The 24,937-nt window shown below is 35.4% G+C and overlaps 1 protein-coding gene and 1 long non-coding RNA gene across 3 annotated transcripts in view; one reads left to right on the forward strand and one right to left on the reverse strand.

The window, feature by feature from the left end:
- Window positions 1–1,729: 1,729 nt before the first annotated feature.
- On the forward strand, window positions 1,730–17,911 carry LOC140331286 (uncharacterized). 2 transcript variants are annotated; one of them, XR_011920910.1, is made up of 4 exons: window positions 1,730–1,935; window positions 5,981–6,051; window positions 7,675–7,844; window positions 17,778–17,896. It is a non-coding gene; the product is annotated as an uncharacterized lncRNA (long non-coding RNA). The 2 variants fall into 2 exon arrangements; XR_011920909.1 differs by lacking the exon at window positions 7,675–7,844 and having other exon boundaries at window positions 17,778–17,911.
- RALA (RAS like proto-oncogene A) overlaps window positions 9,575–24,937 on the reverse strand; it is a 29,441-nt gene continuing 14,078 nt past the window's right edge. Inside the window, exons 2-5 of the mRNA XM_072412174.1 lie at window positions 18,779–18,935; window positions 17,801–18,009; window positions 15,068–15,242; window positions 9,575–14,137 (exon numbers count right to left, since the gene is read on the reverse strand). Coding sequence (XP_072268275.1) covers window positions 14,015–14,137; window positions 15,068–15,242; window positions 17,801–18,009; window positions 18,779–18,892 — 621 coding nt within the window. The 5' untranslated portion in view covers window positions 18,893–18,935 and the 3' untranslated portion in view covers window positions 9,575–14,014. The remainder of the gene's footprint in view (window positions 14,138–15,067; window positions 15,243–17,800; window positions 18,010–18,778; window positions 18,936–24,937) is intronic.

Here is a 24,937-nt window from a genome sequence, read left to right on the forward strand (position 1 = left end):
GGGTGGACCTTCCCAAAGGGGGAGGATGGCAATAAGAACTTGATAAAAAGTTAAATAAACACACCAATTCATATGACAGGTCCGGGAATCTTTATTGTAACACAAGGAAAGCCAACACTTTCTCAAGGTAGATGAATATTGGAATATTGTGTAAGTGCAATCCATACAGGACCATGGTTCTTTACAAAGGAACATCTCAGTGATGGAAGGAGATGGTGACATTCAAAATCCAATGCAAGTCGGAGGAGTTTACCAGTTTGTTGTATTCAAAGGCAGGAACAGTTCAATCAAATAGCTAAAGCCGTATCAGAGAATTGTTGCTATAAACTATCAAATCTAGATAAATAAACAAGCACTGTAAATACATATATCCTGTTCTGTGAAGAGAGGGGAAGAACAAGCAAGCAGCACCCAGCTGTGCTCCACTCCATAGGAGTGTATTATAGTTGTTATTCAATCTGCGGTGGCAGTTTGATGAACATCAACAGGGGACTGCTGTACATGTTAGATATTCGTCCATGACAAGCATGATTGTTCATCTCAGGTGACAATTTTCTGACGTGTATAAAGCTTGACACAGAGTTACTAGTAAAGCAAAAATGACCACTTTATCAACTTCTACTAGAGGAAACACCCCACCCCTCCTTTCTTAAGGACTGTAAGAGAAAATATCAGAACACAAATTCTGAATATAGTTTTACCTCTCCATGCTTATATGCCTTCTATGCGGCCTTAGCATGTTCCAGAAATTGTTTCTTCTGATTTCAGAAGGGGGCTTATCCTGCATGTAGAGATTCCTCTGGCCCTATTTTTTCATACTGCTCCAGGAAGCACCAGAGTGAGAGCATGTAGAATAGAGCTAGATTGATATCCTGCCTCTTTGTAACAACATACCTGCTTACCCTACGCTCCTCACTGATTACTGTAAATTGGCAATAAAACCAACACATTTTCTAACCCTTCATCTACTCCATTAATTAAGTTTTTCACTAGAGATATACTTGAGCCCTTTGACTGCTATAAAGGAGACCCACTTTGTCCACCATCTTCTTGAATGGAGTGCAGAGGAGGCATTAGGGAACTTACAGTCCACTGATGTCTCTGTGAAGAGTAATTGTCACATTGTATTTTTGTTAGCAATATTTCCGAAAAAAAAATGTTCAAAAATAAAAATTCAATAAGAATAATAAAAAAAATAAAAATAAATGTAAAGCCCCCCCATTTAAGTACATATACATATGAACTCCAATGCATGCATGTGTAAATGACAGTTGTGGAATACATTATTACTGCATACATAAGAGTAAGAAGAATATTTCTAAATCCTTTATTTTTATTTAATTGACAAGTAAGGCTTTTAAAGAATACCTAATAAAAATCTGAGGTCTTGTAGTGTCTTGCCGTTTAGCAGGTGCACTCAGTTTTATGCACTAAACATCATCATATTATTGACAGATTTTGTATCTTTGTACCTAAAATCATCTTTTAAATACATAAAATAAAAAATGGCCTTAAATTGGGTACTACTTTTTAAGCAGGAAATCACATTCCCTCGTGGGAGTTTTCCATGTCTGTGTTTTAATGGCAGTAATTGATTCTCAGCAGGGAATGATAGATTCCCTGTTTTATAAAAAGAACCCTTTTTGTTTTGGTGTGAAATAAAATATTTTTTTTTTACTGAAACATACACCCTCTTACTATGACATACATTTGCAATTACTGTGTTTATATTGTGTAGGTTTTCTGCTTTCAGAATGATACAGTGGGAATTAAGAACAGAACAGAAAAGTAAGGTCATTCACTTTACACTGAGTGCCCACCTTGGAGGACTTCCTGTTGATCTAGTGACAACTAGGAAGAACATCCCCAGCAAGGAAAGAAACCACAACAAAAACGTAGACGGGATCTATTCTCTCACCACTATCTAAAACAAAGGTAGGAGTCAAAGGTAAAATCTCCCTGTAATATGAGAGTACTCTCCATGAAATCCATCAAGCAAGCTAATACTGAATTGCTTCCAAATATGAGACATGGTTTCTGTTGGGAAGGTATACCATAGCCAGGGTAGTGGGGTCGCCATATAGAAGACCCCCGATGAACACAAATCTGACATCCTCACTACAACACGTGTTATAAAGCCATGTAATGGAAATAAACATTAGAATACTCACATACTAGACTTGCAGCTGTGATAGGCGTTTGATATGTCCTAATTTTAGGACTACTGATCTTGTCTCTCTGAAATGCGCCTGCTGGAGAATGCCCACCTGTACCTGTTTGTTTGAGGGGATCTGACAAAAGAGACCTTAGAGTCCCTGGAGCCATGATAATACCTGAAGACAAAAAATACAAGAGAAGGAGAAAAGTAAAGGGAAAGCAAAAAAGGAAAGGAAGATAAGCTAAAGATGAAAATAAAACATGGGTAAAAAAGGAAGTAATAAGAAAAGAAGGGAAAACACAATAGATAATAGATAAGTCAATAAAGACACAAGCACTTCTAACTTAAACAACTATGCAAATATTCATACCCTAAAGTTTACAGGGCACATTTTTTGATGAAATGTACATTATTCTACATTATTCTGCATCATACAGATTAGTCTTGTGTAGCATAGGCATGTACTTGTGTATGCTTCTATACAGCTGAAGAATATAGTTTTTAAATCTAATGAAATACAAAGGATATCACATTTAGAAGGGGTGAATTGAATGTCTAAAGTAAATGTAAGGCACTTGAAACAATGAACACAAAAAAAATAAAAATAATTCTAACTCATTAAAGCAAAATTGCATAGTTTCTGTGAAGATTCATATCATAGCTCATAATATGCTTTATAGTGTTCTATATTTTGTAATACACGGAGAACATGATTTAAAAGTTTCATTTCTTTCTTTTTTTCAATTTATATTTGATTATGTGTCATCAAAGAGAGCCTCTGTCACAGGCAGATCAAAACCAGTTCATTCTTTTGTATTAAAAATCCTGCATGCTCCTGACGCAGCTAAAACCTTATGATTTGAAAAGGTAAAATCCCTTGCTATAAATTAAATATAACTAAACCTTACACAAAGATGTAATGTAGGTTGATGTAGACACCAGTTTTCATTTTCATGACGTACAGAAAATACCTTTCAGAAAGGCAGCATTTTTGTCATTAGTTCCCATCAATTCACTATGGAATTCATAAAACCAAAGCAGATATGTTTGAAGTCTAATTCATGTGACATTCTTGTGGACTGGTAAGTTACAATGTGTTTATGTATCTGGGGGTGCTAGATATAAAATGTTAGTTTGTTTTGTGAGCTGCATAAGACACTTATACAAGGGTCCACAGTGCAGCAACCAGAAATCAGACAAGAGAGGGGCGAATCTTCAAGCATTTGCCTGTGTTTTATTTGCAAGTTGCCCAGAAAAATAATAAAATAAACATTAGCCATCTGGCTAGCTGACTTTGCAGCCTCTGTCTGCTCTATAAAAACAAAATTAAAGTTCATACCAAGAAACAGGGCAACATTTAGCCTTGGAGAATTTCCCTTAGCAACAGTTATGTAGCACTCCTTCCTCCCAGGCTACACAAGTACCAAAAACCTGAACATGGACCATGTGGAAAACCTCCCAACTTTTCCCTGACCAGCTCCAGGACCCTAAACTGATTTTCCAGTTGTCCAACACCATGGAGTGCCTAAACAACAGTGCCATCTAGACACCATTGCATACCTTTCTAACCAAAGATTGTGACACCCTGTCAAAATTCTTACAATGCACAATGAGATATACGAAATACGAGATATACGATATATGAAATGGTGTGCAGTTTTACATGTTAGGCTACAAGGTCCTAAAACTAAACTTATGTCTAAAAATGTGAGCAGACAGGTTCAAAAGCTGAAAGGACAGGCTATGTCACTCCTGCAATAAAAGAAATATACCTGTCTGAAGTCCTTTCTTTACTAAGCACAGCTAAGTGTACAATCCCATCAAAGCTGTCTGTTTAGAATGAATGATCTCCTGGCACATGCATGGGAGTTACACCTGTCTAGTCTAGCCAATGAAAATGGCTTAAGATCCCAGACCCAAAGAGAACCTGACAAAAGAGCAAGGAGAGAGGAGTTTAGTTAGAAAAATTCTCACAAAGAGGCAATGTATTTAATTGCAGAAAAGACATAGCCCGCCCCCTTTGCTAACAATTTATTCCTTTTTTTAGTTCCACTTTCTTTTACACTTTGGAAAAAGAACACATCACTGGTATAGAATCTAAAAGTGTTTATTATAAATCATCCATTGGTCCATTTAAGGCTTAATATGCTGATGGGAATAAACTGAAATGATGACTCAAAGAGAGTGAAACTGTATATCAATGAAAAAAATCATCACTTGACTACCTCATATCATTGGGTAGATGCATTTTGAGAGGACACAGTAAGGTGGTCCATTCCCAATGGGTCTCTGGGAGGTCTTCCTCAATAAAAAGTCCTCCATATAAACATGACATACATGTGCTTACTCAAATTTTTGCAGTGGATTCAGTGTGTGATGAGATACTAATATAGTACGACATAAAAGAGAATATGTTGTTATTACTGCATTAGTTTTGTTATAATCACCTCAACACAGATCATCAAATGTACTTTTAACCCAACTTTGCCATTAAAAAATAGTAATGCAATGTGCACTGCCATTGATAATCTCAGGTTGAAGATCTGCATGGTACTACAAAAAGCCTTTGGCCAAAGGCCCTTTTCTAGCACTATTTGTCATGATCCTGTGGCAAAATAATAAATAGGGGTTCTACATTTATTTCAATTCCCTGATCTTACACAGTCTTTGAAAAATAAAGCTACCACAGTGGATACTAGCTTGCAAAAAAAATCTGACAACTTTTAGCTATCAGCAGGGTTGTACTAGCCGAAATGCCATCCAGGAAGTCTTCCTATGTTTATCTTGTAGGAAAAGGCTGGTAGGTTGGACAATACTGTATCAAATTGCATACTTTTGACCTGACTGTAACTATGTACTTTTCAAATTATAATCCAATGGCGTCATTATAATTTTGCTTTTACAGTGTATGTGTTTTAGTGGAGGAGCTACTGTGATCTTATATCCTTTTAGTGGTCATGTTTGCTGCCTGTGCATATCTTCTTTATATCCCAACTGGATTACTGCAACCTTTACCTCTGTGGCCTACCCACTACCCACCTTTCTCCACTGTAGTCCATCCTCATATGTGTTGTATGACTCTTTCCCCACTTTTCTAATTTCTCTAACACTGCCTTACCAGTTAATCTCTCTACTGGTTGTCCATCGCACAAAGAAAAGATCTTTGGTGCCATAAGGCAATTTGTGACTAGTATATAATTTGATAATTTCTGCTTTTTGGAAAGCAGATTTGGTGTTCTGGTTGGGAACTTTTGTCCAAGTTATCTCATCAATCCTTTTGTGCATCTGCAACTTGGGTAAAGAGATGGGGAACTCATCAAAAAACTAGTCTGTCTATGACATGGCTGGGAACTTTTTATCCAATAGATAATTTTATAGCTTCTAAATCTAACAATGATACTGGTTTTTTTTTTTTTTTTTTCTTCTAATCCCCCTTTTTATAGTTTGCACTCTTTCACAGTGGATGGATTCTGATATGGGCTTCTGTTCTATCAAAAAGAAACTGCTTGGGAGGACTGGCATGGATCATGTTGTGTAGAGCAGTTACAGGTATAGGAATTACTCAGGAAAGGACAAAAAGTGTTCTCCATTAGGTCTGGCAGAGTCAATGGATCTGTAGAAGTAGAGAACATCCTAAAATAAATTCACTTTGTTTCAATTTTTCAAGTGCTGTAGGCTGAGCCAACCGGATGTGTAGAATATATGATAAGGAGAATATAAACTTTTAATTGCTGTACAAACTAGGGAGGCTTCTAATGACAGAGAATTGACAACTAGGACAAAATATTATTTTTTCACATTAACAGCTCTCTTTTTGAACAGGTTATTACCCAAGCGTGTAATATGGCTGCTTCCATAGGGGAAAGAGGAAGAAAACCTGGACTGGAAAAAAGGTACATATGCAGATTTTTTTTATATAAATGGTGCAGAAGTTCTCCAATGTGTATTTGTGAATTCCGTGGGCCCAGACTTAAACTGCGTACACACTTCCAATAATTATCGTTAGAAACGAACAACCGATCGGCCAAAAATCGTTCACAAATAGTTGACCAATGACACCGGCGAATAAGGATTGTCGTTGAAAATGAACGAACTTCACGGCGGATATAATAGGCCGACGATTGTTCACTATCTATCGTGTGTACGGTCGCTCAGTGATCTTGCATGTTTCTGCAATACACTTTCTCTTTTACATGTCACTCCCTGCATCGTTCAAATAATTATATCTAAAATGTACAGAATTGTGCACAATATGATCATTCAAAATAATCGTGCATAATCGTTGATCGTCGTAATTGTTCGTTTTCTAACAAAAATTATTGGAAGTGTGTACCTAGCTTTAGGCTTTAAACTGACCTATGGATTCTTGAGTCCTAACACCTCTGTGTGCTAAGTAGGAGGGTAGAAGAAAGACTTGGAAAAATAGTAAACAATTCACATAATTAGGAATGACATTTAAGGGGTGTTCTATACATACATGTCAGTGTAACATAGAAGTAACAGAATGTACACTTGAAGCTTTAATACAAGTGGCTACATGTTTAAGTAGAATATTACGTTTTAGAAATATGAAATACAAAATGCTCTGGGAAACAATTATAAATTAATATATTTTGGTTAAAGAAGAGTTTCCCTTGCAAGTTTCTGTGTTGGTGATGGGAAGGAAAAATACAATTGTGAGCAGACTAGTGAAAGTGATGTCACCTATTGCAGATCTTGCACATGCTACATGTATGATGTGTGCACCGTAGGCAATCATGGATATATGAATAACATGGCTGTTTACAGGATGGTGATAAATGTTCTAGCGGTCATTCTTCTGTTATGTAAATAGTGAAAAGAAAGACCCTGGTGGTTGCAGGTGAGAGGGACCATGTCTGTTCATCTGCTAGAAAGTCTGCACATTTTTGCCATTGCTGTGAATTACCTTCCCTAACACCACTACTGTAAGATATGCGGATACTGGGTTGTCTCAGTGAAATTTGTACTACCATACATCTTTCTAGATAACTTTTTAATCCTTTGACTGACCAGGATTTTACATACATGTCATGAATGTCCCTTGCCTGGAATTCAACGAGGTGTGGCACTGCCAGCAAAAGAAAAACCTGATCTGTTTCAATCACATTTTGTTGTTTTGCAAAACACATGTGAAAACTACACTGCCACATCTTCAAAGTACTTAGCAATGCAAAAACATAGGGCAGACTCATCTGGAGGTGGCTCTTCCTCCTAAAAAGGCACAAGATCACACCATATGCCAGACATCACCTTACAGTCCAGTATTGTGTTTGTTGGCCTTTAAATATCTTGCACATTTTTATTTCTAACCAAATTTAAAATTGTTTTTTTTCCCAAGACAAATCAGGCTTTCCTTTAGTACTATTTCATATGCTTAGTATCTGATTTTTCTGCTTTAAGATACAATAGATTAAAAAGAAAAATATCTTATATTAAAAACTGAAAATATGTAGGACAAAATACTACTTTAATACTACAAACTTGTATATTCATAGTCAGGTTCCTAGCAAAGAGGAAACTACATAAAAGATATTTATCCAGATCTTTAATGGACATCAATTCAATGGACATTACTCTGAATATCAAAATCAAATTACTCCAAATGCATTTCAACCATTGCACTTCAGAACCATGAGCCCATTTATCAGTGGCTGTGGATGCAGCAGTAAGTTCTATTTTTGTTTTAAGTTTTTCTAACCCACCTGATATACCAATTCTGTTTTAAAATTTGTGAGCTTATGATGCAAGAAACACACTTTTTGAGCATTGTTTAGATCTATTATGTTGCATAACAAACCTGTACATTCCTATTCAGTACACACCTACTCATTGGATCCCTCTGACAATTGCTGCTAGTAATGACTTCTTGGTCACCACCGTTCCAAACAGGTTCTTGAGACATTCTGCATGCTATTTAGTAATAATATTAATCTGGGACATGCACACAACACTTCACATACAGATGTGACCCCTACAATATGTATATTAGTAACTGTGGCCTATTATTACATCATCAGAAGAAAGAGCATTTTAAATTGTTCTACAACAGTCTGTTTCAAACAAATTAGATTTCCCAATGTAGGAACAAATCTAAATAATTGTCATAGAGTAACAAAGCTTGATAAATGGATACAACAGTTTTTTAAAGAAACAAATAAATATTTTTTTAAGAAACAAATAAAACTACATGCTAAAATAATTGAGCATAATATTATATTGTAAAAAAGTCTGACCAAACATGAGCTTTATAAAATGTAATCGTGCAATTTTCTAAAGTTGGCTGAGGTATTATGATGTACAGTAACAATCAGACATTACTCCCATCTTAAAAAAAGTAAGCAAAACATTATGTCCATTTTGTTAATGAAGGATATCGAGCAGAAAGTGGTTGGCCAAAAACATCCAACATTGCCAGTTTGTTCTTCTTATTTCAGTTTGCTGAATCTTGTACACATGCGAAAACAAAGGTGACATTCATCTCATGTTTATAATATGCCTACATGTAAAATAATTTACTGTTATTGGTTCCTTTTTTGATCTGTTAAATAGAACACTAAAATCCTTTTTTTTCCTATTTCTGTTGTATTGGTAAAAAACAAAAAAAAATCTGTTGATCAGAAATCCAGTGCCGTTATGTATCCTGTGCACTCTGCAGACTTTTCTCAAGTAGTATTATGAGCCCTGCAAGGGTTCGGACTGCAGTAGCATTGACAAACATGCTCACTTTAACTTTGATAGGGGATAGTAGGATGAGCATGCAGTTCTTTAATCAGCCTGTGACATAAAAGACAAAATACCTACACTCCAGCTTCTCTGCACTGATTGACATAGACTATCAAAAGGAGACTCTGCCTACACTCACTAAAAGCCATGGAGCAGTGAATAGTCCTCATGTAACTGCTTTAAACAAACTATACAGTATATAAAAAACTGACTTTTTAATACAATTGTTCTTTTATGGATGGTATTTAAAACGTTTCTGTACTGCGGAATGTGGTGCAACTTAAGAATTCCTATACACATGAGCAGCTCAGTGTTTTTGACAGATTCCCAGAGTGATCAGGAAAGTAGGAGGGATTATTGCAGACCTATGCTTTTCAGCAATAATGATCTTGCATTTTTAAAAGTGGAATTAAAGCAGCTCAGGAGGAGAAGAAAGAAGAAAGAAAAGGGTGACACTCTACGAAGAAATGGGACAGGTGAGTATTTTGGGTTTATTTCCGCTTTAATGTATAGGGGAATTCCTAAGTTGCACCTCATTCTGCAATACAGAAAGGTTTTACATGCCATCCACAAATCCTTTGTATTTTCATGAAAACAGGACCCAAATGTATGATAAAATCTGTAAGGTATTAAAGTCATTATCGAGAATAAGATGAATACTGGTAAACCAAAAATTACAAAACAGAAGTTTATTTGTCTTAAAATGGAACAAATGGCAAAACATAGAACTGGGTAGTGGAATCAGCCTGTACATGGTTTACTGAAACTAGTAGCTTCATAATACCACAGAACCCAGCACAACAGCTGCAAAGCAATTTAAAATACACATTTTGTCTACACACAATGAGGAGGAGGACATTTTGTGGACTGAACCAAAACTGATGACAATACAGCTTACCAATTTACTAGAAGAACATTATAAGCAGTGTATATTAGACACTATCTAATAAGCTGCATTCTTATCAATGTTGGAACATATTACAAAATGGTTGGCTCCACTGTGCCCAACTACAATGTGCACTTCAAAGCATTAGTGGTCAGAAACGTTAGTTAACAACATAGGAACAATCACAGTAAATAAGTGATGAGGCCCACAATGACCTCCATGTTTAATGTAATGTAGCCTGGACATGGTAGCTGAATGATGTATGGTTAGAGAAATTGACATTTATGTACAGTTAACAATCATAAGGTTCGGTGTTTCTTGGCTTATGATCACACATCAAATTCACAGCAAACTCACATTTCTTTGTAGAGCGGTATCTTCTACATTTGTTGCTAGTTTCCATGGTGAAACTGCTTTAAAATCAGTAGCATCATCATCAAAAATTATGGAAAGGAAATGTTATTTAAAGATAATTGACAGGCGAATCACTATAACCGTTCAAACAAAATTGGACCAGACTCATAAGAAATAGGATGTCAAACACAATGTTTTGACCAAGCCAGTTCCAAAAAACAGATATAAAAAGCCAGACAAAGTCTAACAAATCCCAGGAGCCAGACATTATGGGACAGCTGTAACCTATTTGTTTTTCACATCATAGGTCCCTGTCCCCTGTAGAGCTCTAGTGTTCTACAATATTTTGTCCACCTGATATGAGGATATAAATTACATCTTTTTGTTGATATTTATCTTGTGCTAGTTACTTATAATAACTTTAAATAGGAATAATTTGTGAAAAGGATCCAGACATATACTTGATGCATTCAAGTGCTGAATGTACAGACTGGAACATAGTGTTTTAGTAATAGGAGTGAAGTTAGCTACAATGTTGTATTTAGGAAAATTACCTTACTAGTATTATATATGTAATAACTCCAATAAAAAAAGGAAACTACATGTGTTACAATCACAGTAGGAGACCTGCAGCTTTCAGTCATAGTAAAACTTTCCTGTAAAAGAACAGCCAAACACCAATAGGTTGCTCAAAGCAGATTTCCAGTGAATCAAGCCCAAATGGATCTTGCTCTACTAGAATGTTAAGCCAATGGTATACAGCAATTAGGTACTGTATTGTACTCATCAAGAATACCAAATATTTTTCATAAATGAATAATGCTGTTGGTACTCCATCTAAATTTTGATTTTGTATGTGCAGATGACATACCTTGTGCAACAGACACACGGCCATGTCTTTCACAATCCATATGTACATACAGCACATACTGTTCTGCTTTGTGGAGAGGGGAGAACAATGGAGCAGCTGTGCTCTCTCCCCTTCACTTGCATTACAATCGTTTGTGGATCCACCAGGACGGATCCATGAGAATCATCTGATGTGTGTAGGTAGCCTTAATCATTTTTAAATGAGTGAAATAAACAGAACACTCTGCTTATTATAACCTGTAAACAGTAAAGCCAGGTAAAAAAAAACAAAAACAAAAACTACACGCTGGCAAAACATGAACTGTATAGGGAAAAAAAAAAAGTTTTTATTACTGTAATATGCTTTATTTAACCTCTTTATGTCTAAAGAACTATATATATCAGCCCTTCAAGACCAGCACAACTCTTATACCTGGAAAGTGCTTTGGAATGATAAAAAAAATAAAATGTTAAAGTACGACATTTCACTCAACAAACACAGTGGCTGAGAGAACATCAAGGAAAAAAAAAATCAGCATTTACAAAGTGGTAAGTTTGTTACTTACATTGCCAATTTGCATTTAAACTTAATAAGACATCTATACCACTACTGTGAATGTACATTTCTGAACAATGGGTCACCCATTGCACATGTGAAATATGTTCTCAGCAGTTAGGCAAGTGGTTAATCATAGGGCAACTATGTACAGTAACCAAACTTGTTTTATTTCTAAAATTCCAATGTAGTCAGACCAATAGAAAAATGGTGGTTGGTTACTCATAGTAACTGTGCATAGGTCCTTGGCTTATCATAGAAAGCCCATTCGTTTTTAAAACATGACCTCATGCCTGCCATTTAAAAGGCATTTTGAAGTGTAGCCTGCTTATATGCAATTATTATTGACAAACCACCAAAAATACATTTCATACATCTTACAAATGTTTCTAGGCTACATGACTATTTGCAAGTCACATTATTTTTGTGAACAGGCCCAAATTACGCAATTCATTGCGCCAGTGGCTTATTCACTCAAATGTTACTTGCATTTAGGTGAATAGGATTTAACAGTTTACAAACAAGATCTTATGTGCCAAGTAAACAAGCATATATACACAAAGGTCCTTCAAAACTATTAGAATGAAAACATTCACAATTCCAATTTCCCATGTATTCGAATAACATTTATGGATGAAAACTAGCTAAAAGTTTACCACACTACAAAAATATGGTGAATTCTTGAAAATGTACTTAGGATATTGAGAATGGCACTTTGTCTTTTGACATTTTGGCCATGCAGCAATACATGTGAAATAAACTTATTAGGATATACCCCCCCCCCCCCCCCACCCACATCTACACATTATCTAAGGTGTAATAGATATGAACTGTCCCATTACAGCATTAAACAAGACCAAAGACTGAAATGTTTGGTTTGAACACAAATAATGAATCTGGTCTGTTATCAAGCATATTAAAGCCTAACTGAAAACCTAAGTAGGAATTCCTGTACCCTGCCAGCATGCCACAAAGCAAGCCCTTGCTCTCTATGTGGAAGCAGCAGACCATCTGCTAGGGTATGACACACCCCAGGTCAGCCCTCGTGCTTTCCATACAGCAGATAAGATGATATATGCTGCTTACAAGGTTATAGGCATGGCAGACTTTTTTTTTTCAAATAAAAAGCAAAAAAAAAAACAAAAAAAACAACCCACTAAAAATTATTATTGCCGTTAATGTCCCCCCATTGGGCACCTCTTAGAATGTTATTTGCATAGCTGTCATGCTGTTCCATTTGCTTTAATAACTTGAGTTTCTAATCCAGAACAAACATGCAGATAAGTTCTAATTTTTTCAGTGTCTAATCTTCACACTTGTAGTGGATCAGTGGAAACTAGTGGGTCATAATAGCCTGACCACTATCCTTTTCATGATGTTGGTAATGCCAGCTTAATTTTTTTTTCATGACAGGTGCAAGTTTTTCTTCTCAAATATAAATGAATATATTAAAACTGCATCTAACCCTTTAAGCAGTAACATATAGGTGTATTTGCTGTCCTATTCTGTGAGCAGGGAACTACAGGTTTATCAACTTTATATTTCAGAGAATAGACTGTTGCTTACAGGGACAGGGAGGGGGGGTTTCTTTGTAACTAAAAGGGGGGTGGGAGGTGGCTCTCCAATCAAATCCCTTTACAAACAACTGAAAGTTATTTAGGTATTAGACATTTTGAGATACATTTGAATTATAAAGCTGTGTAAATAAGCAAGCCAAACATAAAAGTTGTTATGATGACTTTGTTTTAACCGCACAATAAAACTGGGCCTGCAATAAAGCTAAACTACAGCCGGACAGCAAAGTATGCAGCTGAAATACTTATCAGCCAGTCTTTACAAACATCTGCCACAGCAGCAGGTGACCCTACTATGAGTGAGCAAGATGGGCTGATCACCTACCTTCCCTGACCTTTGATTATTCAGAAGTAGCTACAAACTTATGAGGTTATCACTCTCCTCTTTCAGCTTCTAGTTCTGAACCTCTGCTCCAATGTCTGTATACTGCTATATAGGGGTGGATACCAAGTCAAATTTAGTTACTTACACTAGCTGCAGTTATAATACCTTGCATTAGATTGTGTTATAAGCCTGTCTGTACTTCGCCTTTAGTTCTAGTCGGTACAATTTAAAAGTGGAAATAGAAAGACAGGGAAGAGTAATCGCCCCAGCAAATAAGAATTCACAGACTACCGCATTCACTCGTATACATTCCAAACATTTGACAGGTGGTAAGAAACATGTCTTCCAAATGGGTTTTCATTTCCAGATGATGTAGTTAGTGACTTTTGTTTTGTAGTTGTCTGTCCAGAGCAGTGTCCCGATCATGCTTTTTAGTGTAATGTAATGTCTCCAAAATGAAAATGACAGCTGGACACCAAAGCTGTCTGAGGGCATGCTAACAAGTAATGGTTCTTATCAAAAAAAAAAAAAAGAAAAAAAAAAAGAAGGAGTGAGGATGTCAGGTTTATTATAAAATGCAGCATCTCTCCCTTATCCTCTTGGCTAAGCTTTTTCTCTTCTTCTTGCCATTCTTTTCTTTGCTGTCCTCCATCTTTCGGGCACGGATTTCTCTCATCAAATCAAAGAATACCTTTTTAAAGAAAAAAATATATTTGTATTTCACAACAAAAAAAAACAAGTCACTTTACTTCCTATAAGAAGAATAATATATATTCCTGCAGCACATTGGGGTCCGTTTATAAAGCAGTAATACTGACTTACATTGAAACATTCCCTGGTGGAGAATCTTCCAAGTCCATGTGTTTCAAAGGCAGTAACTGATTCTCCACCAAGGAATGTATGTATGACCAAGTCTTGCTTTCAAAACATCTCTACATATGTATGTATATATTTCTTTGGAATCATGGGTATGTTTATTTTAACAAAGTGGATATTTACCAGTCTTTTTTTTAAGCTTTGCACCCAAAATTCACCTAAAGTTTACTAATTTTCCAATGGAATCAAATATGAAAAATTTGAATTTTAGGAAAAGTTCGGTAAATCTTGGGTTTTCGAAAAAAGGTAGTAGGATGTGACCAGGGGCATTAGCCACTAAATGACTGACTGGCCGCATATGCCAGATTTTGCAAAAGAAAGTCACAGATAAATGAAAACGCACGTTGTATATTATGTATAATGAGTTGACTGTTAGGCACCATGGACTTCTAGCAACTAACTTTAAAATATAATAAATACTATACACACACACATTTTTTGGTTTCGCTCTGTTATGCACTACAGTATAGTAAAAAGCAGCAAATTAATGATGTCATGTCATTATGTCATTATTTCAATAGTGTTGAAATAAGTAAGAGTTTATTACAATAATACTTGTCCATAAGATAGTAGATGTATATGTGGCTCTAGCATCTCTTTAGGTTGGTAAAATAGAACAAGTATGCAGAAAAGAGATGTCACAGCTTGATCAGCTTATTGTAGTATCATACAGTATATGATATGGTATACAAAAGATGTATGGTATAGAAAATACACACGTAAATAAACACATTTAATTATTTACCTTATCAACATTGGCTCGTGTCTTTGCCGAAGTTTCTACATAGTTAACATTCCACTGATCAGCTCTGCTCTTTGCCTCTTCCACAGAGACCTGTCTTTTATCCTCTAAATCTGATTTGTTACCAACCAGAAGGAATGGAACATTCTCATCTTCTTTTACCCGCAGTATCTGCTCCCTGTAGGTGTTGAGACAAACAGAATAGGTAAAGATTCTTTAGAAGCCTTCAAACTAGTCCTTACTTACCAGGAATTTACATATTTACAGAAGTGTACATACTAGGTTCATACTAAAGGATCAAAAAACCCACAAAAACATGGAGAAACTAACCTGGATACACAAAAGGGGTTTACAAATACAACCACTGAAATATTCTGCTTGTTTCTGATCAATGAATTACTAGATAGTGAGGTGAGGAGCTGGATAACAGCCCTGGTGCCTAACATAACATTATGTTGTAAGTTTCCCACTGCAGACCCCAGTCTAGTAAGAGAAAACCCCAGGCCTAATTAGCTGACTGCCAACATGCACAAAAACTGCAAACGTAAACAAATGTTCAAGTGTGTGTATACTATGATTGTACCACTAGAGGGCATTATACAACAAGACAACCTAAAATACATGGCAAATCACAGGTGGGAAAACTTATAACTTTTTTTTACTTTATATTTATAGAGTATTGTATAGATTCCTTCATTATTTCCTGCACTGTCTAGTTCCGGTGGACTTAAAGATAAATAATGTTATACAGGGCTAATTATTATTTCAAGATTTCATTCATGTTTAATTCAGATAGGTAGGCAATGCTGTAATACTGTTCGTTGTATTGGAAAGTGATGCCAAAACAAGCCAAGTGTGGTCTACATCAAATACCGTATACTAGTGTTCAAAATGTGTGAATCATACATTCACATAGGGAGTACATATAAACTATTTTACTAGTTAACAATATTACCATTTGGAGAACTTTGTGTACATATATTTGAATCTATCTATCTAATCTTCAACATATGTATAAACGCATTTAGTCTTCTGAACCACACAAACACCTTACTCTATGTAGTATGTTTACTTTGCATTTCAGTTTTCCAGAACTACAAATGCCAAGTGTACATATGAGTTGTTAAATAATACTAAATAGCTGTGTACAAACTTTACTTTGTAAATTGTTCCTTTCTTGCTGATTTTTTTTATTTTTTTTTTTACTACAAAGAAAATCTGGAGCAACAGTTTTTTGCTCAATTGCATACATGTAATGTATAAAACCTATAATGTATATAACAGAACACATTTCTTAGATTGTGGTGTTCCACTACAAGTCAGATCAGTTCAGTGTCATAGACAGACTATGTTACACACCATACAAAACTATGTTATGTAACTGCTTTCAATTCCTGGAAGTTTCAGCCACTCAAATCAGTTTACAAAGAGCAGAAGAAAGTGGTATGATGGTGGGGAAATTCAAACAAAAGTAACACAAAAATACTCCAGAAATCAACTAACTATAATAGAGAACCTACCTTCCAGGTAGATGAAAAACAGGTCTTTTGTTGCACTGGTGCAGTCACAGACTAGGAGTTATATTGCCTTGAATTTGGGCTTCTTGTATGTTGCAGTCACCACAGGTTCACTTCTACACACAGTAACAGACTAGGCAATATACTTACCTTTCCAGTGGCCATTGTATTGAAAAGCCAGTTTCTCAGATAGTTGTCCAATGCAGGTAATAAACATTTTGGGTGGGTGGAATACCTGCTACCGTCATCACATGTTGTGGTGGCATACAAGCCAGGAGAAGGAACCTCAATGTGCAGTGCGGAAGCAGGTATTCTTTAAATAATCCAGCTAAGACACATGCTTAAAGGGCTCGCTTGTTAGAGCCAGGCAACAACTCCCTATATTACCATATTAGCAGAACTCCATTTATGCAGAGAGCGTGCAGCATGCAGACAAATGGGAAACCTATTCGCTGCGTATCGACTTTCATTTCTATAGTACACTCATGAAACCTTTAAACAAAGCAGTATGTCTCCTTTCATCTGGATAGCAGCTTCCATATTATCCCTGCTGAATATTCATTGTGTTCACCTGAAATAGGGAAAGGCTCCCTTTGTGCCCTCTCACAGCACTAACAGAAGGTAAAATAAAAATGTTGACAAATAAAAAATATAGCATTCCGAAGCATAAATTATAACACTAAGTTGATATGGGTTAAACCTCTATCAGGTTTTTATTGTGCACTCACTGGGGAAATGCAACCTTGCATTGCTTGTACAATTAGACTGTATGACACATATGTAACAAGATTCGCTCAGACTTTGGAAAGATTTCTGCTCACTTACTGTTGTGTCTCGGGGTGAAAAAAATTTAAAAGAGACTGTAGAAACATTGTACTAAATAATATTTGTTAGCCTTTAAATGCTGGGACATTTTTGTATTTTCTATTTGCTTTTACTTACTAACAGTGATTTTACTCCCTTGTAAAAGTATCACTTGGAAATAACAGAAATGTGCTTCACAAAGATAAATAATGTAAAACTATGAAATGGCTTCTGAGTCATGAATATGAGAGCTTCATTATTGTACATAGTTGTCTACGTTAACTGATTGTGTAGGTGACTGTAATAAACTGTTGTGTGTCTTCACTATTACCCTAACCAAAAAAGACCTGGAACTAGCCATGAGTTTAAAGAAAATGCAATTCTTCCTACAGAATAAAACAAATGAAGGACCCACCTGAAGTCAGCAGTAGCAGCAAAGGATTCCTGTTCTGTGATGGAGAAGACACAGAGAAAGCCTTCTCCGCTGCGAAAGTAATTATCTCTGATAGCGGCATAATCCTCCTGTCCGGCTGTGTCCAAGATGTCAATCTGTACCTCAACCCCATCCAGCACAACTTTCTTGCGGTAACTGTCTGCTTTTGTTGGTTCATAGTCTTCTACAAACTAGAAATATAAGCAAATATTAAGCCTGATAAAATGAAATAAAAATAACTATATTTATAGCAGATTTGTGTCAAATGGAACAAATTATCTTCAGTCTGAGAGCAGGTCTAACAAAGATTGGGCACTTCTTATACCAATCAGTATAGGAGGGAGATTGGGGAGTGAAACCTTATTGGAACATAACACACAACCAAATTCTTATACCAATCAGTATAGGAGGGAGATTGGGGAGTGAAACCTTATTGGAACATAACACACAACCAAATTCATATCACAATAAAAACACACCAAAGCCAATGTTTACTGTTCTTATTTGTAAATAGAGCAAAATTTACTTATTTGAAAAGCACAGCTCTGCAACATTTTACATACCATAAAAGTAAATGCAATTCTGAATAGAATTCCTAAACTCAAAAGTCTAATATTGAAAGTATTCAGAAACGCTTTGCAGAAAGAAGTATATCCAAATCTAACACTTTTGGACGGAGTAGGGAAAAGGGGGGAAAACATTTCAGACAGTTGATACTGCCACAAGTGTTACCAGTTAGGGACTTCTCTTTAATCTTTTTCTGGTGACAACTCTAAATTTTGAAAATTCCCCTCACTATAGCGGCAACCGACAAAAAAAAAAAAAAAAAAAAAAAAAAAAATACACACGATTTAAAATATTGATCAAAAGCTTGAAATACAATTTAAAATTTTAGAACCCAGAATATGTCCAAAGCATTCAGTATAAGTGCAAAGACTTTTTTTTTAGCATTTAGCTTACCTCATCATACATAAACTGAAGAGTTAAAGCAGATTTTCCTACACCACCACTTCCCACCATGATTACTTTATGTAATGCCAAGGAATTCTGCCCCTTAGGTTTATTTGCTGCCATTTTTGCACTTGTTTCTCACTTTCTGATGGGAAGAAATAAAAATCTGGAAGATAAAAAAAATCAATATACCGTAAATTGGTTTTGAAAAATGCATACTTTTTCAGGATGGAAGAGATATAAAAATATTATCCACACAAAGTTACATGATTTAAGACCCCTTGACTAAAGCAAAAACCCTTAACAATAAACAGAAGAGAAAGAAGAGTAACCTACCACAACCTAGGTTTTGGGAATTTTTTACAGTAACGGACACCACCCTGCCTAATATTATGTTTAGACAAAAATCTGTCCTAATTGCATTTAATAAAATAATGTACCTGTTCCGACTTACATACAAATTGAACTTAAGAACAAACCTCTATATAGTCCCTATCTCATATTTACCCAGGGACTACCTGTATTATAAACAAATACAGACATATGAAAAAGTAAATATGCCTGCATGTATTTAAAATAATAAAAAATGTAAATTAAAGAAACTGATAATTTGTTAGAATGAGATTACACTAATTAAAAAGGGATCGACAAGAAAAAACCCTTTGGTGTCTAAAGAGCACATCAGAAAAAGAATACAGTTCGTCATGGAACATATGGGCAAACAAGTTCTTTTGAAACAATGTTCTGTGGATTGATTGATCAAAGATAAAGCTTCTAGTCCACAGTACCAATCAAAAAGTTTGGCATACTGAAGACAGCATTTGGGGAGAAGATCGCTATATTTACTTTAAAGTATAATGATAGAAATGTTTGGTTTTGGGTTGTTTTGCTGCTTTAGGATTTGAGCAGCTTGCAGTCATCCCGATTTAAAGCTCTTTGAGACTGGAGAAGACAGACTATTGTGGGTGAACCTGCATGATTCAGCAGACCTGGAATGAATCCGGTTCAAGATTAAAAAACAATTAAGAGCAAACTATTTTTCAAAAGTCTATTTCAGGTTTTCTAGATCACCCAGGTTCTCCCATGACAGTCTATCCTCTCCTGTCTTGGAGAGCTTGAATAAATCAGGCCTACGGAGTCAAATATGAACTCTGCATTGTATACATATGTGTTTTTCTAGATTGCAAGGCTATTTATCCAAAGTATTAAGTGGAAATGGATCTTTCAGTACATTAATATCAGACATACAACAGCAAATCCACCCAAAAAATTGGCCAGGCTAAAACCCTAAATCACACTAAATGTTATAAGGAATTTTAAATGGGCAGTTCATAGAAGCAAACCTTGTAAGAAAAGAAAGTTTACATTTAAGCATCATCAATAATGTTCGAGACTGATGCAAGGTAAAATGCTTACATGTTATACATGTACCTTATTGTACCAAGAGTGAAATACTTCGACAAGTTACTTTTTCGTTTACTGATATTTTTGTTGAAAAATGATTTAAAAATTGCAAATATTCTTTTACACCGTGACATCACTTTATTTGTAAGCATTGTTTGTAAGAAGATCTAATGTTTGCCTGTTTAAACGTGTTGAAAAAGTCAACAATTTCAAAGGATTCTGCATATCTTTTCACATTAATGTAAACACACATATATAATACAAGCTTTTAACTGTCAGCAGCTTTAAAGTAGACCATTCTGATAAGTATGTTTCTTTAGATATGTGCTAAGAATTGCTGACAAATTTCAGCCCTGGCCTCACCCAGCTGCTATTTTACAGTACTGGTAGCAAGGACATTGAACACAGCTATAGACCATCTAGGTGCGAAGAACAGATGAAGGACAGACAAAGTGAAATTCCACCTAGTAAAGTCATGTATTACATTCCAAATACATCATTTGCATAAAGTAGTGACCTGTTTTCATCTGCTGTAGTTGGTTCGTTATTGCTTAACAATATTGTACAGTGCATTCACCGTAGATCATAACAAATTACAAACATAAGCTGCTGTTCTAAGCCAGAACAAGCCAACAGCTGTTCTAGAATATTATGATATTATTTATTCTGGGGACATGTGTGGTTATATATCATTCAGAGGAAACTTTACTGTTGAGTTTTTGGGATTGTATCATCATCATGATGGAAAACAGATGGGTGGGGTGATTTGTTTTCTATGATGATTTAAAAGAAACACAGGATGCAACTTCTCATTCTGCAAATGGTTATTGCCAGGTTGTCATGCTGACCCCCTAAATATTGAGTCAATAACACAGAACAAGGCTTCCAGAAAACAACTCCTGATTTTAAAGAACTGCATATTTGTTACAAGTAAGGCTAGGTACATACATCAGGTCAGATGATTCTCATCCAATATGTAGCCTCAGGGATGGTCTTGGATGAGAATCTCTCTCCCCTTCACTTCCATTGCAATTGTTTGTCGTCCATCATCCATGGATCTGCCAGGACAGTTGTTAGGACCATGGACGGCGAGCGCTGTACACATGCCAGATTCTTGGCCGATATCGGCTCTGAGCCAACGAGAACCACTGCACGTGTGTAGCCTTAGTCATTTTAACGGCCAAGCTGCTAGCATTTTTTTTCCAAAAAAGATGAACAGCAACCCTGATATTTCCAGGGTTCTAATCCTTTGTAAGATTGTGATCCGTTCCAACAAACATAAAAATCAATTATAAAAAGTTTTTAGTGGGATTACACTTTTCATTTAATTTAAAAAATACCCATTTAATACAATGCATTTTGGTGTTTTTTAATTGATTAAACTGTGATGTGTAAAATTAGGTACAAACAATGTTTGTAAAAAAGCTCATACAGGCATGCAATACTTCATCGCTCTCCAGCAATACAAGCTCCTTTATTGGCATATTCATCCCTGCCAAGTCTTCTTCTGCGTATGGTGTCTTCTACTGGCCCAGCATGAGGTAACTAATTAATAAACATGTGACTTATTGAACTGTGCATACATAGCTCAGCGTACAATCTAAAGTTTGTTTGCAGCCAGGCAACAAGCATTTATTGCAGGAAAATACATATGAGCATAACTTTAAGGCAGCAGTAAAACTGCATTGCACAAACACTGAATATTTATAAAAAAAAATAGTAACACCACAATGGGTTATTACTGTGATTCACTGCACCAGGTTCTGGATTCTAAAGCTGGCACAGACAAATGAACAAAAAAAGGCAGCTGTACTAGTTCTTTCTGCTAAAAGAAGCATAAAAAGATTAGTGATTGGAAGACAACACTGCCATGTGACCAGTCAAACTCCAATCAAAGAATTTAGCTGAAAAAGCTTCATAGCACTGCACTAAAAAACAAAAGCCTGACATTATGTATTTTAGTGCCACAATAAGCACATCAAAGAGTAATGAAGAGTGAATAGCACTATACACTCTCCTTTATAAGTATGCCCCTTGGTGTGGGTTTTTTTTTCAATAAAAAGCCCTTTTTTTGCAACCAATGTTTAGCATCTTTCTAGCTAAAAAAAATAAAAAAATAATAATAATAAAACATTCTTTATCAAGCCAATTAGTTTGTTGTCAAAGCTAACCACCCACGTACTGGACAGTTGTCTCTGTATAATCTCTTTTACTATTTTTACACACACCTCATCTAATTCAAAAATCAGTTACAGTTAGATTGCAACCTTAAATACAGCCAGTTAGATTGTAACAAAATAAAAGGGGCAATTCAATGTATGGGAAACAACAGTTTCATGTACAGTATATGTCAATGCAAATATTGAATAATACACATGCAGGAATAGTGGTATAATTTAAAAATAATTACAGTGTTTTACCGTAATGCCACACTTATTACATAAAACATATATAATAGAATGTAACAATACAGCTTCACAAAGAATTAAGGAAATGACCTGCCAAGCACAATTCCCTCATCCCTCTAGGAATAACTCTACTAATCTAATTTTTAATAACTACATTCTTCTTACATAGCAGAACATTTGTCGCCTTAGCTTCTAGCTGTTAAATGCTTCAGTTAAATGACTTAACAATGCCGTATTGATATATGCATTAAGAAAATCTAGAATGTTCTGGAAAGTGAATTTGGTGGGTTCATCCCTATTAATCCTTTTTGTGACCAGAGATATCAGTTATGGTACTTTCGTTATTTCATAGTTAAATGACAGTTTTCTTAAAGCAGAACTAAAGTTGATTAAGAAAAAAATGGGATCAGACAGGGTCATTATTGCAGAAGGATTAGGCGATGCCTCTTCTACAATTAAATATACCTAGCTGCCTCCTCACAATCTTTAATGAACACGGAGATTGCACAGCTCACTATACAATACCAGTAAGTTGTTTTATTTTTATGGCAGAAAAGACAGGCAGCGCCAACAACAAGCGCTCACAGATTTTTACAAGGTAAATTAAGTTCTCCTTTAAATTGTATTTCTACAACCATGTTTTGCAGAAACACCACAGCCACTAGATGGCAGCATTCATATACTGCATATAAACAAGCACAAAACCACAGACTTCATTTTATAACATTGAAAAAACAAAAGTTTCAATGCCCAAAGTCCACAAACAGCTAATAGAGTTCATTTTTTTTGTTCTACATTCTTATAGGCAATCATGGTCATTAAATTATGTAAGATTTTAGGTCAAATAACCAACATGTAGGAGTTAATTTTTTTATTATTGTTTATGTTTACTTCAAGATTATTTCTTTTCCTATGTTTATTTTATCCACACCTTTAGTAGCTTCTTTCCTGCTGTTTTAGACGGATCCCTAATAAAACCTTTTTTACTTTTAATTATTAATAAATATTATTATTATATAAGCAAAGGCTAAACATATTCTAGAGATTGACCTTTGGTAATTTACTTATACAAACATTTTTATGGAAACTATTGCTAAAATACTGCATTGATATTTACATAAAATGGTGACGTGATTCAGACTAAAATTGAGTAATGTGATTTTTCTTCCTACAGTTTCCTATATTTACAAAAGGAAAGCACATAACACTTGAGGCCTGATTTATTATCTCCAAGACTGGAGAAAATAGATGATCATGGGTGAACTTGTATGATCCAGGAAACCTGGAATGGATCTGGTCTAAGATTAAAAATATCTGTCAACTAATATCAAATTATTTTTAGGAAATCTATTCCAAGTTTGGTGGGTCACCCAGGTTCTCCCACGATAGTTAATCTTCCCCAGACTTGGAGCTTTATTAATTCAGGCCCGTGTTGTAGAGGTTTTGTGAATTGTAGTGTTATTAACCATAATAACTATATTAGGCAAGGTGTTCTATATTCTTATTATAATTCCTTAATTACAACAAATATTCCCCAGTGTATCTAAAAAAAAAACAAGGAGACAATAATCTGTCATTAACACACTGAACATATCCCCACAATCATTTCTGAATTTACAAATTTGTTATATTAAAGTTTTTTTTCCAAATGTATAAACTAGGTCATAAAATAGTTTGTCAAAACAAAGTAAAGCTTCTGCAATTGGCTAGGGTGCAGTTTAAGTGGATTTACAATCTGTCAGAGAAACCCATTCAAGGTTTCATGAATCACTCAGGTTCTCCCACGGTCTATCTTCTCCAGTCTTCGGGAGCTTCATTGTGGCCCAAATCAGGCCCATTGTGATAAAATTATTAAATCAATCTTTTACCTTCAACATACATTTCATGGTATAAACTGCGCTGTTCCTCTGCATACAAATCAAGTATTTTTTTTTTTCCAATGTAAAGGTATGTTCACTTTAAAAAATAAATAAATAAATAAATAGGATAAAGAGCATGACTGCAAGTTACTAAGTTACTACAAAGCCTAGAGAATGCTCTCCTTCCCTAGAGAGCGTGTAATGATGTTTAGGTGAAACCAAGAGAAACATAGAGATGACTAACTCCACAAGTGACTTGTTATATCACCCAGAAAACAAAACTCCTACATTCCAAGAGCTGCCAAGCCACAATATTCTTCTGATCAGGTAATAAATAACATATATAAACAACACAGAATTAGTCTTATTACCAACAATAGCACATTGATCCCAGATAGGGGACCAAAACAAATTTAATTTACCGTTTTTATCATTATGAACATGAATGGTTTGTTATAGAATGCACGCTTGTTGGGTTTTAGCATGTTTTGATATGC

The sequence above is a fragment of the Pyxicephalus adspersus genome, chromosome 5 (genome assembly GCF_032062135.1).
Source record: "Pyxicephalus adspersus chromosome 5, UCB_Pads_2.0, whole genome shotgun sequence".
Taxonomy (NCBI): Eukaryota; Metazoa; Chordata; class Amphibia; order Anura; family Pyxicephalidae; genus Pyxicephalus; species Pyxicephalus adspersus.